The sequence below is a fragment of the Miscanthus floridulus genome, chromosome 7, assembly GCF_019320115.1.
Source record: "Miscanthus floridulus cultivar M001 chromosome 7, ASM1932011v1, whole genome shotgun sequence".
Taxonomy (NCBI): Eukaryota; Viridiplantae; Streptophyta; class Magnoliopsida; order Poales; family Poaceae; genus Miscanthus; species Miscanthus floridulus.
In genome coordinates this window covers 118033242-118047023 of record NC_089586.1, presented here as the reverse complement: position 1 = coordinate 118047023, position 13782 = coordinate 118033242, and the positions used below count along the sequence as shown (strand labels likewise).

The 13782-nt window shown below is 36.7% G+C and overlaps 1 protein-coding gene across 1 annotated transcript; it reads left to right on the top strand.

Moving 5' to 3' along the window:
• The first annotated feature begins 600 nt into the window (after positions 1-600).
• On the top strand, positions 601-2511 carry LOC136466125 (protein NRT1/ PTR FAMILY 5.8-like). Its single transcript, XM_066464587.1, has 4 exons — positions 601-688; positions 781-998; positions 1151-1647; positions 1722-2511. The coding sequence occupies exons 1-4, from the start codon at positions 634-636 to the stop codon at positions 2509-2511; spliced, it is 1560 nt and encodes a 519-aa protein (XP_066320684.1). The 5' UTR covers positions 601-633.
• The last annotated feature ends 11271 nt before the right edge of the window (positions 2512-13782 follow it).

The window sequence follows — 13782 nt, the reverse complement described above, 5'->3', positions numbered from 1 at the left end:
CGTATCATTTCTGAACTTTGCAGCTAATTACATTCATCTAACTTGAAATATTCCTACTCGTCAACGAAATTTTCCACATAAGATCTGCCATATTCATTTCTTTTTAATCAGGACAAACATCTGAAAAGAAAGTTTCCCGTTCATGTGTGAAAAATTCAGTGTAAATATGTAACATGCAAACTACTGGAGATCAATTTGAATCAGCAAAACTTTTTTATAAGCTGCAATTGCTAGAGAGAGCCAACTAATAGCTTTTTATAACCGGGGTGGTTGAATAGTTTAAAATGGGCTATAAACCAGACTATAAGCTGGACTATTTGGATCAGGTAGATCTTTTTTAGCAGCTAGCAGCTTGTTTTAGGTGATGCGAACAGGGCATTCCATATTATTCCTGGACTCGTTTTCCTCTAACGGCACTAACTCCTGGAATTATATAAGTCATAATTCATAAAATAAATCTGTTGATTTGTGGAGGTTGCACTAGTAGTCCTCACGCTTTCTTCCCATTGTAGAGTTACCACTAATAAAAGAAGGGGCAAGAATATTAGGTCTCATCTGTCTTTGTTCAGAATATCCCATATATGTAAACTTTTGAAGGAGCTGAGTGAGGCTTCTCGGTGTTCACTGTTTCTCATGGATTCAGAAGTGAAGTCGGCAGCATTGAGCAAGCCATGTGTTCTCATTATAGGTAACCATGCTCGATGTCATTGTACTATTGTTTTTCCCCTGCAAGATATGATCTGTGCATCATTTTTCAGTTCATTACATTTTGTGTTGCAGTGGTGGCTGGTGTGGAGAGATTTGTTTACAAGGGGGTAGCCTCAAATATTGTGACTTTCCTCACTGATGTTGTAAAGATGAGCACATCCTCCGCTGCGAAGAGTGTTAGCACATGGAATGGAGTCACGTCCATGCTTCCACTGGCTAGTGCCATTCTTGCTGATTCTTTCTGGGATCGTTATTCTACCATAACTGTTTCATCGTTGCTTTACATAGTGGTAAGTTTTTTCTTTCTCTGCACTACTATAAGCACTCCCTTAAAACAAGTTTACTTCAGAGATTTTACACCCGTAGTTTATGTTATTGTTTTTTTGGTGAGAATTGCAGTTCACCTAACCTTTTCCTATCGTTTTTCTTGTTTATTGATCAGGGCCTAGTAGGTTTAACCTCATGGGCAGTGCTGCACTCATGGATGCCATCTTCTTTGCTGTTTTTGCCAGTGTACTTGATCTCAGTTGGGCAGGGTGGATACATCCCTTCGTTGCAAGCATTTGGAGCTGATCAACTACTGATTGAAGATGACATGGAATCTCTGCCAGCTGAACAAAAGAACCAGGTGAAGAGCCTGTTCTTCCAGTGGTGGTATTTTGGTATATGCAGTGGTAGCCTCTTGGGGAACTCCATCATGTCATACATCCAAGACACGTTTGGTTGGGGTCTCGGATTTGCCATTCCTTGCAGCGTCATGGTCTTATCTGTGGTCGCATTCTGTTGCGGAGCTCCTCTGTATATGTGCAAGGAACGGAATACTGGTAACAAGCCTTCAGATGGCATTTTCACTGCACTGAAAGAAATCGTTACATGTCTCATTACTCGGAAGGTCCGTTTACCGGCTAGAGATGATGATCATGACATTTCGGAGCTAGAGTAAGATTTTACTATAGTAGTCCGTACCTCAATTTCTTTTGTACTATTATATATGTTAATATGTTGAAATACAGATTAGAAGAGAAGGCGCTTAAAGATGAGTTCACTGATATGAAGGAGGCAAAAGATGACCATGACACTGCAACTAGCGTCACCAATGCCATCCTGAGGCTTCTGCTGATCTGGACAACGCTGCTGATCTTCGCCGTCATCTTTCAGCAGCCAATGACGTTCTTCACCGAGCAAGGGACACTGATGAACCACAAGGTCGGCAGCACCTTCGTGACTCCTCCAGCAATGCTCCAGAGCTCGACGACGATGTCGGTGATACTACTCATGCCGCTGTACGACAAGATATTCGTTCCTCTGATGCGCGTGTTCACCCGGGAGGAGAAGGGGAGTACCGTGCTCCAGCGGATCGGCATCGGTATGGTCCTCTCAGTCGCAGCCATGGTCACCGCCTCCATTGTCGAATCGAAGCGGGTCCATTTCGTCGGCGCCACTCATCAGCTGAGCATATTCTGGCTGCTCCCGCAGTACATTCTACTGGGAGTAGCTGATGTGTTCACGGTCGTCGGAATGCAGTTCTTCTACACGCAGGTCCCCAGCACCATGAGGACCATCGGCATCGCGCACTACCTCAGCGTCTTTGGCTTCGGGAACTTCCTCGGTGCCTTTCTGATCGCGGTCCTCGAGACGACGACGGCGAGGACGGGAGAGGGACACGGCTGGTTCTCTGATGATCCACGGCATGAACACCTGGACAAGTACAACTGGTTCCTGGCTTTTATCGGCACCGTCAGTTTTGTGTTCTTCACGTATCTGTGCAAGTACTACAGTGAACCGGAGGCACCTGGGAGTTAGGCTCAGAGAGTCCACTTGTTGCCGGCATGTGTGCAAACAGTTAATAATGTACCAATCATTGTCATCGCCAGTTTGAAACTACTGATTCTGCAACTTTTTTTTTTCAATCACAGTAGAACACAACGCCCGTACATGTCTGTACACTTATCTCTATAAAGGCACGCACATTGATATATTTGCAACTGAGCCGGTAGATTTCGAGATAGCTCGCTGTCGACATGAATGTCATATACCACTAACAGAACAACACCGTTAATTTTTGAAATAAATCGAGAAAAATGGGCCTGTGTTAAGTCGGAGATTTAACCTAGATGAACATTTTCCGTCACAAAGAAACCCAAGGAATTCACATTCTGCAACTACTTTCGAACTCTAAAATTTGCCACAACATTAGATAAGTGTGACAAAAAAAATGTATATCTAGAAACTTTGGAGCCACACTATGTCATGCTAGAATCTTGCCACATCTTTTTACACTATAACATATGGACCACAGAAAAAATCTTGCTTAAGTTTAATTACTAACTAAATACTTGTTAATCTAGTCAAATTTGTCTAAAGTGAGGTGTGGCAAAATGTGGTTGGCATCCAAACACCCCTATGCTTTCTATAATTCTACTCGATACTAATTTGAGCCAATTTGCTCAGTGCCATAACAAAATGGTTTTCTTTGAAGTGGTTCCGTTTTCGTCAAATCCATGACTTTAAAATTTTATCTCTTCATGAAATTTATTTGGCAGTTCATTTCTCTCTTCCTTGTCTTTGTTGAGCCCCACCTCACCCCCCGCCTCGTCCTTGTTAACACTCGTGACTCCCTCTTCCTTGTTCTCGTTGATGTCCCACCTCACACTCTGCCATGGTCTATCGGACTCTCCCTACCGCTAAATTGGTAGCTTTTTCACATATCACTTTTTATAAAACCTCTCTAATAGAGAAATCAAGTTTAGAGAAAAGTTTCTTAGTGAAAATCTGTCCTAAATAGGACCTAAACATTTTTTTTTGGATCGGTAAAGATCTTAGAAGGCTGTGTACATCAAGGGCATTTTTTCAGACAATGTCCAAACACGCATGCGAACAAGAAGTGTCACCACCACTGGATGCATCCAAGCAACACATTAATTTCTGCAGCTACGAGAGAGGTGAGGAGTCGAACTCCCGACGACCCAACCTTGTGACCAACTCGTTCGCTTAGCGTGTTCTTCTATATCAAGTGTTTTATTGGTTGTGCGTGTGTTCGATATGCATAAATATTGTATGAACTTGATGTAACTATATTTAAAATAGAACTTTGGCTATCTAAACAGCATCTGTGTGACTGTGTTTAACCTAATTCTAGTCTTCTCCAAAGGCGTTCATAGTTAGATAAAGAGTATATCTACTGTACAACCGTGTGTTTTAGCAAAATCTAGCACATGGTTGTTTGCTGGCTGCAAAAAACACGATTTAAAACAAAGTAAAAAATGTGTATTTTAGGAGAAGCTAGCACATAGTTGTTGGCTGCCTATAAAACACATAAATTACAACAGAAAAAAAACCATGTGTTTTAGGAGAAGCTAGCATGTAAATTCCATCAAACAAAAAAGGCCCACGCAGACCAGATCTGTTGCTGTTGTTAGATGTAAGTTCTATGCAATTGAAAAACCCAATAACTAAGATGAAAGAGAGAGGCCCACTAAAATGTAGCAGCCCATATGCCCATATGCCCAACAAACAGGAATTCCATAGGAATTTAACATGTATACTTGGGAAAGAAGTAAAGAAAATATGTGAAATGATCTGCGTGGAGATCAGATCTGCTCTGCGTGAGAAAAGGCGCTGCTCTACTCATGCAGAGTAGAAAGCTGAAGAAATCATGCAAAAGAGAGGAAAGGAGCACAGATCAGATCGAAGAGAAAGCACAAACCTCAACAACCACGGTTGGCACATAAATCTTATCAATCCAATATGTTTGTAATTGTTACATCCATGGAATCTGTGGTCATCAGAGAGCAAAAGGATGGCCTACACCTTGTACTTCATCCAGCAACAGGGCCTGGCCCTGGTGCCATGGTTCATGGTTCCTCACTGTGAACAAGGAGCAGGTCCAACATATATTACATGATATAAGAGGATCATGTAGCTAGCAGAATCACACACACAGAGACAGAAAAACACATTTTTCTTGGCCAATTTCTATAAGTACTTTTGTAGCCACAGCACACATAAATGTTCTGCATTTCCTATATTCCTCTTGTAAAAGAATTACAAAATCTGAAAGATAAAATTACAGATTTCAAAATAGTGCAACTAGTATTTCCTATTAATGCAATTATTCTGTACATGTACATAATTTAAAAAACCAGCTCATGTAAGTATTCATACCACTAGGACTATCAATCCAATTAGCAGTTTTTGGTAAGATTTCATAAATACAACCAGAAATACTGCTACATGGTTTTTGTAATCAGACCAAATTTAAACACCTAATGCTAGCTTTTGCACAATATTAGGTTCAATGCATGGAGAAAAGGCCATGCTTTGCTCACGCAAAGTAGGGCAAAGGGGCAGAAATCAGATCGAAGAGGAACCACAAACCTCAACAGCCAAGGTTCGTACACCGATCATTTGAATCCAACCTCCTTGTGTGTGTTAGATGCATGGAATATGTAATGATGAGAAACATTCTAACTGTCAAAACATAAAATCTGGATGTTATAATAGAACATGAATCTAGAAAGAAGAACAAGGCAGCAGGAAATGTCAGAGGCACAATATCAGATTCAGAATTATGAGGAAATGATTCGTCAGAAGAAAGCAACAATGATGTAAAATTACTCCTAATTCAAAACAGTTGACACAAACAATAAATAAATGAGAACTAATGGCTTATTCATTTTCTTGCATGTTTCAATTGCTTCCCTTATGCAACTAATACAAGCACCAGTCGAGTTTGATCAACTACTTGAGGTAAGAAACACAATTCAATGATGCAATAAAAAAGAAGAATCTGATAAAAAGCTATATAAGTACTCAGCTGCTTGCTTTTTTTATGAATCAGAATAATATGTATGTCACAACAAGCAGATGTGATGATTATCCAACATCAATGAACTCACAAAAAGCAATTAAGAAAGTGCAGTCAGCTCCTTATCAAATATTTGCAGGCGCAAATTATTCCAGTGACCTTTTAAATACCTTCACATACAAAAAGATGAGCAAAATCATTGCTTAGATTCAAAAATGCCAAGATAAGAAGGTTGTTTTTCGACTAAAATATATTTCAATGCAGGGAGGCTACACTGAACTTATGCTGGAACAAATCATAAACTCTTAGGAGGATAATCAGACGGATAGAAATACGTAGCTAAAATTTATAATACCAGTATACAAAAATTACAATTTAGACATATGCAAATTACACACATATGTGCAATGTAAATTCAGCACAACAGGACTATAATTTCAATGCTTTATTATAAGCTATGTAGCAACATGAAGAGATACAAGGATCATTAACAAAGATGATACTTGGAAATGACAGGAATGCGGTAAAACTATATTATATATGTTTGTCAAATTAGTTGTGTTATATTATAAATGGTAACCATTCTCATTATCAAACAAATAAAACAGAACATGAACCTTAAAGATCTGGATGGAATCTTTGGACCATAAACTGACTGGTCAATATCAGAGTCAAAATTGTCATATGAGGTAGATACAAACAGCTGAGCCAATTTGATTATATTTATAAGCAATACAAATATATACTGGTATCAAAGTAAAACTTATCTTTGCAAAAACAGGATGGAGAAATGGCAATCATCGTTGATAATGATGGAGCAATGACAAGCATAGCTAATGATGATAGATCTAAAATTCAATAATACCATTGGCAAACTGATGTATTCAGTAACATGGACATTGATGAGGTACATAAAAAATAATCTCTTCAACTATTTTAGTCCACACTGAAAAAAATTTATTTGTATTATAAATGACATTACTCAGAAACTAAGACTGCTGCTAATATATTTATAGGTGCAGCATGAAAATCAAGATGATCAACCAACAATGGGAGAAAATGACTTGAGGATCATAGCAACAGAACCAACAAGTTTAGATATTACATCAGCTATAACAGATGATAATGAGCATGTAAGTGGCAACCAGGAACTGATGGATGAAGAGATTGAACAATTCATAAAAAATGAGCAGGTTGCAGCATCTGAAGGCAACAATGCACCAATCAACAGCAAGTACACCCCACAACTATCAATGAAATTTAAGACTAGGCATGATGCTCACCATTTCTTCAACTTCTATGCGTTTTTAGATGGATATCAAGTTGCCATAACACATACGACAAGAACTCAAAGTAAGAAGAGAAATAATGAGGTAGTCAAAGTGACAATGAGATGCGATCGTCAAGGAAAAGAAAAGGAACAAAAGTCTTTAGAGTAAGAAGAAGCTGAAGTAGACAAGGATGTTGGAAAGAAACCGGTAAGGAGAAGGAAAACAAATGTTCAGCAGAAGTCAGATTGTCCTTATGTTATGATGGTGAAAGAAACAGCTGTATGGAAGATTAAAACTCTTATTTGGAGCATAATCATGAGCTATGCCCTAGAGATAGGGATCAACTATTTTTTGGTCACAAGTATATGGCAGAAATGGAAAAAAGGACTTATCAAGACTCTGAACAATAATAATATCCTAACTAGGAAGATGGGTTCTATTCTATCGTATCTGAGAGGGGGGCTTACAGCTCTACCAATGAAAAAGAAAGATAGCAGCAACTATAGGACAAAGCTGAACAGAGAAGTTAAAGGATCAGATATGACACAAGTACTGGATTATTTCAGAAAAAAATAAACTGAGGATCCATCTTTCTTTTACAAGTTTGATTTAAATGAGGACAAGAGAGTGAGAAACTTGTTCTGGACAGACTATTCTTCTATGAAATAATATGCAGATTATGGAAAATGTGTAAGTTTTGACACGACATATATGACCAATCGATACAACTTACCTTTTGCATCATTTGTTGGAATCATAGGACATGGGCAAAGTTGCCTTTTCGGATGTGCTTTCCTGCATGATGAGACAGTGAACACTTTTAAGTGGGTATTTCAAACTTTCCTTGAAGCAATGGAAGGAAAACACCCTCAAACGATCATCACAGACTAAGACATGGCGATGAAATCAGCAATAGAGTAAGTCTTCATAAACACAAAGCACAGAAATTGCTTGTTCCACATAAAGACTAAATGCTACAATAAGAATGTCAAGGTGTTTGCATCAAACGAAGGACTATATGAAGACTTCAAAGATATAGTGAACAATAGTCTAACAGTGGAAGAATTTGAACGACTTTGAAAGAGAATGATTGATGAAAGGAACCTTCAAGGGAATAACTACTTTTTCAAAATGTAGGAAATGAGGAAAAGGTTTATCCCGGTCTACTACAAAAATGACTTCTTCCCTTTCATACAAACCATATCCAGGAGTTAGGCAACAAATGCTAGGTTTAAAGACAATGTCGGGCCAACCTATAGTATCATTAGCTTTATGAAAGAGTACAATCGGATTGTTGATACCATAAATCGAGCAGAAAGGCTGGAGAACAACTATAGCAAGCAGAAAAGGACAAAAGAATTTATATTTGGCCACATAATAGAGCAGCAGACACAACAACTATACAACAGAAACATATTCAAAAAGTTCTAGCTATAACTGAAGGCAACATCAAGGCTGAACTATAGGAAATTCGAAGATGGGAAAACATTTGAGCTATGGCAAAAAAGTAACCAGATTCAGAAGGTTCATAGGTTCAGGAGATATACAGTAAACACTGACCTAACAGAAAGCGAAGAAGAATTTACCTGCATATGTGTAAAATTTAGCAAAGATGAGATACTCTGCTCTCATATCCTGAAAATAGTCATTGAAAAGAAAATCGGCATAATTCCAAACAAATACTTCTTAGACAGGTGGAGAAAAAAGATATGAAGATACACGTTGAAAGACAAGAAGAAGAAACAATTGCAACAAGCTTATTATTGAGATTCAACATATTATCTAGGAAGTCAACAATAATGAATTCAAAGGGATCAAAAAATAAGGAAGTCATGGAATACCTTATGGAAGAATTCGACAAGATGGAAATCAATTTAGATATAATGTTATCTGCTCAACAAACAGGTGAAGCACAAAATGACCAGTAAGGAAATGAAGAAGGAGAAACTATAGCAGCACAAGCTGGAGATCCATAGACTAAAATAGATGATTCAGAAAGAATTTAGAGAAAGGGAAGGCCACCTAAACCTATCAGAATGAAGACATATAGAAGAAATAAAGAGGAAACTGGTGGCAATAGAAAAGAAGAAAAAGAAGAAAACAAATGACACAGATAGTGCAGGTAAAAAATTTGAGTACATATAAATAGAATTTTAGTACATACAAATAGAATTTGATTTCAAATGCAAAAATTCTTATTTATGCGAACTAATAATGTTTTGTAGGCCGCCTGGTAAAGCCAAAAAGAAAGAAGAAAAAGGAAACATCAAATGGTAGTATTGATCACCAAGCAACAGAACACTGAGGACATGGTAATCAAAGATGATCAATAGAAGGAAAGCGAAATTTATCAATCAGAAGGAAGGATGCAGTCAAATTCAATGACCAATTAATTTATGTAATTTGTTTAATAAACAGGATGTTACATTCTTAAATTAAATTATGTCCAGAACTATAATTGCATATGCTGAGAACTAAAATTGCAGTGCCCAGTAGCTGTAAATTATATTGTTGGTGATTGCAATTGTGTAACCAAGTATTTTATTTATCTCAGAGGACAAAAAATTGGTGTGTGCTAGCACAAATCACAAAAAACAAACTTCAATATGTGTTAGCACAAATCACATTAAACAAATTTTTTTCTATGTAAGGACAAGAATAAAAATGAGATGTGTGTTGGCACAAATCAGAATTATCAAAGTTCATGAAGTGTTAGCACAAATCATAAGAGATATTTTTTTCTATGAAAGGACAGGGACAAAAACTTGGTGTATGTTGGCACAAATCACAAAAAACAGATTTCAACATGTTTTAGCACAGATCACAAGAGATAAATTTTTTCTATGAAAGGATAAGGATAAAAAAGAGGTATGTGTTGACACAAATCAAAATAAATAGATTCAAAAATGTGCTAACACAAATCACAAATGATATTGACTTGTAATCACTTGTCAGAAAGACTAATATTGACCTATATACATAGTTCACTGCAAATAATATACAGTCACACAGAATAAGTAAATGGAAGAACACATACCAAACTATATAACTTCAGAAAAAAGCAACTTCCTCAAACAGGTTGCTGCTCCTGATAAGAGTTCCACCTCTGAGGGCAAACTTCCTCCATTGGTAACTAAAAACAACCAAATATTTACAACAAGTAATGGGAGAAAGCTTGTGTCAATACAACATACAACACATTCAGTAAAGTATATCATGCTCAAACTAAAAAAATGTAATGCATGTAAGATCACTAACCGGATCAGACCATCATCTTTATAAGAACAAGAGGGACCTCCACAACCCTCAAGCTTGTACTTGTCTTCGCTATCAAAGGTTACTACACTAACACATAGTGGACAAAAAAGACACACTAATACAGAAGGACATAAACTTAGAATAATGGTAAAAAAATAGTTAACATCAAGCATCCAAACAAATCATCCAACCAAATATTATCATCCACTTTAGTTTAGCCTCTTAACTATAGATTAATATTTACAACCATTTGAGCACCAACTATTCTCATCAACATAGCTGCTTCTTTACAAAATACCATGCACTCATAGCATGAACCTACACACTACATGACAGGAACCTAAACACAAGATCTAAACACAACATGCAGGCCATGCTCTCTTATAGTATTGTTCGTAGACCTAAGAAAAAAATATTTGAAACAACTATCAATTGAGTACATGATGGAACAATACACAAATTGACATTGCAACTAGTATTACCTCAACATCATATTTCATCACTTTAGATCGACCATCATCAGAACTATTGTATTCATTAAAAATCTTGTCATTGACGTACTTGATACGAAGATGCCCAATATCAGCTTCAGAAAACTTGTCCATCAAATAGGCATTTAGCTCCCAAAGCTCTAGATTCTTCATCGCAAAGATACAACTATCATTGCTAAAGTTGAAACAAGATATGAGAAAGACAAGATATAATATTATAAGCACCACACAAAATGATATGATTTAAAAAAATTAAAAAAGACTGTACATTACCTATTTCTCAGTCTACTAAGGTACATCTACATAGATAACTTCATATCTATGGAACCCAAAGTCAATTTGAACAACTTCACTCCAGATTGTGGTCAAGTTTGGTATCTAAAAGCAGGTACAGGAAATAATTAGAGTGCATATATATATATTTTCTTATTTAAACAAAATTTCACATTGCATTCAAACAAAATAATGTGAATCTATGTGCTGCTGCTACTTACAAATTCATCACGAACATCTTTATGGAAATGTGAGTCTGCTCCAAAATATAGAGTATAGGAATCCAGGATTACAATCAATCTTCGAGTGATATACACAACAACCACATACCACTGATCATGGAAGAGAATTGGAAAATAAAGCTGATAAAATAACACAAAATGAAAAAGATGGGATTATTAGCACAACTGCAATGCACACAACATGTGTGCTAAAGCTTAAAAAAATTAAAAGGATGTGTTACTCACATATTGACTATATGCTAATGACCTTGCATGACCAGCACTCTTAAAGCATTTCACTGTATTATCATATAGCTCCTTCTCCTTGCTATCATTAGGACCGTGATTTCCAATAAAATAATCCTAAAAAACAAATTGGTCAATATTATTTTATTTGATATAGTTACCACATGTAATTGAGAAAAAAAGAAATAAATGACATTTACACCAACTTTAGAGAAGAAATAATGCTTGTAAGAATTCTTAGGGTGCTTCCTATGGAATAACAATCTGCACAAAACATTCACTACAAAGTAATGGACCTTTCCTTAAGGCTTAAGAGAACTTGCAAGTGCACTTAATTTCACAACCACTTGCCCATAATCAATTACTGCAAGACTGAAATAAATGAAAACATTTCATAATTACTTGATTCAAGTGTACTCAAGAGTGGTGAAAACGCTAAGAAGGTTGTAAACATTTAAAACTTACTTAGAATGTTCAGTTTCTGCCATCTTCAAAACAACCTCATATACATCAGTTTCAAGTCTGGACACTGTTATCTTCGAACGAGGCATCATATAAGGGCTCAACTTGTATTTGCTTGGGATCACTGTCCTCCTAGGACGATGAATAGCCAACTTTACACTAGAAGAGTACCAAGAACTTTGGTTTGAAAAGGACTCAGAGTTGTCTGATAAACCATTGCTACCCATACTTTTTGCAAAAATAGAAGTCCCACCTCGATGGGATGGAAGAGGTGTAGGTGCCTGCAAAATCAGGAAAAAACATAAAGTTGTTCAAAAATCATAAAGTAAAAATTGACATAATAGGGTTCATACTATTTCATTCTATTCTCCAAATACCTAACAAACAAGCACACAAACAAACACGGCTCAGAGGTATAAAGAAGGGGATAACAGAAATGCTTCTATTGCCTTTATTCTTAATATATATTGCACTAGTACCGCTAAGGTACACTAGAGTATGGACAATACTACAACTACTTGTACTAGCTATTACATGGCTGAGAGCAGCCTCCAACTACTAACAATTGTCCTTCCACTACCATGGCTACAGCAAAAGCAAATTAGCAGATTATCTCACAAGACAATTGTTCCAAAACGATTAAACTAGAAATGCCAATTTACAATGTCATAGTGTTCTCCCGAAGGGCTGATTGCAGCTAGAGGAACATGAGCAGTTGAATCTTCAGCAGTCGCAGAATAATCAGTAAAAGGTAAAGACTCCATATGGAGAAGGTCCTAATAAAAAAATACCATATTAGTTATAGAAAAGAGAGAAAAGAGAACACAAGATATGTCATAATACAAAATTGATCCAATCTAATAAACAAGCTTATAGTTTCAACATTGTCATTTCTTTTGGTCTCAACAATTTCTTGATTGCCCACATTACCGCTTCCACCAAATGGATTAGACCTCATCCGGTCAACAAATGTCCAACCCTCTGATGTAGGGCAAAATTGAAAGTGAAAGCTGCTCTCAGATTGAACCTATCAAAAAGTGAAAGTAAATCAGGTGCTAGTATAACGAATAAAACAAACATATTAGAACCACGATTTTACAAAGAACAAGTTACAAACATATATTAGCAAATAAATCAGGTGCAAACATATAAAAAAGTAAATTAGGTGCATGTAAGGTCAAACATACATTTACAGGGACACCTCCATGGCATATAATAGCACCATGATTTTGATCTGAAGTAGAAGTTATTTTCAGCTGCAGCAACACATACTAAATAAGTACAAAAATGTATATACATACAATATGATGATTTAGCAAGGGAAGAATAGGAAATGGCAAAAACATGTACCACATAATTGACTTTTTGATGCATGTCATTGGATACAACACGTCGAATCACAGATGTCACTCGATCAATAGGACAAGTTGTACCAGATACTGGACCGACAGGACGCCTTAGTTTAGGGTCTTCAACATAATTTCCCAAATCATCCTCAAAATCAAACATTCTAAAAGATGGTATGCTAGGACTATTAAAGTAAGGAGCCTTCTTCATACAAGGTTTATCAACAGGTGCTTTCCCTACTTAATTAAATATTAAATTGGTAAAGAAAGTTGAAACTTACAGGTCACAAGAACAAATATTGCACATGTCAAATATCATAATTGTAGTATTTCAAATATGTAATTTACTGCTAATAAATGTGCAATAAAAAAATAGGTACTAACCAGTATGATCCAAAGTAGGAGCTGCATTTTTAGCCAGTTGAGTTTCTTTTAAATGGCAGGGAATAGTTTTTGGCTCTAAAACATGCAAATTAGGACTAGAAGCAGTTTGGACATTCTTCACTGCACAAAGACCATGATCACTCTGGTTCAGAGAACCAATAGGATTCCTTCTACTAGACGCTTCTCCTGCACAGAGGCCATGCTCAAACATGTGTCTTGTTTGTATCATAGATTTGTTAAACATTTTTTCATGAGCGGGACAAACCTAGAGCCTTCTCAACCGTATCCGTCGAGGGTCCAGTAGCTCCACTAGTT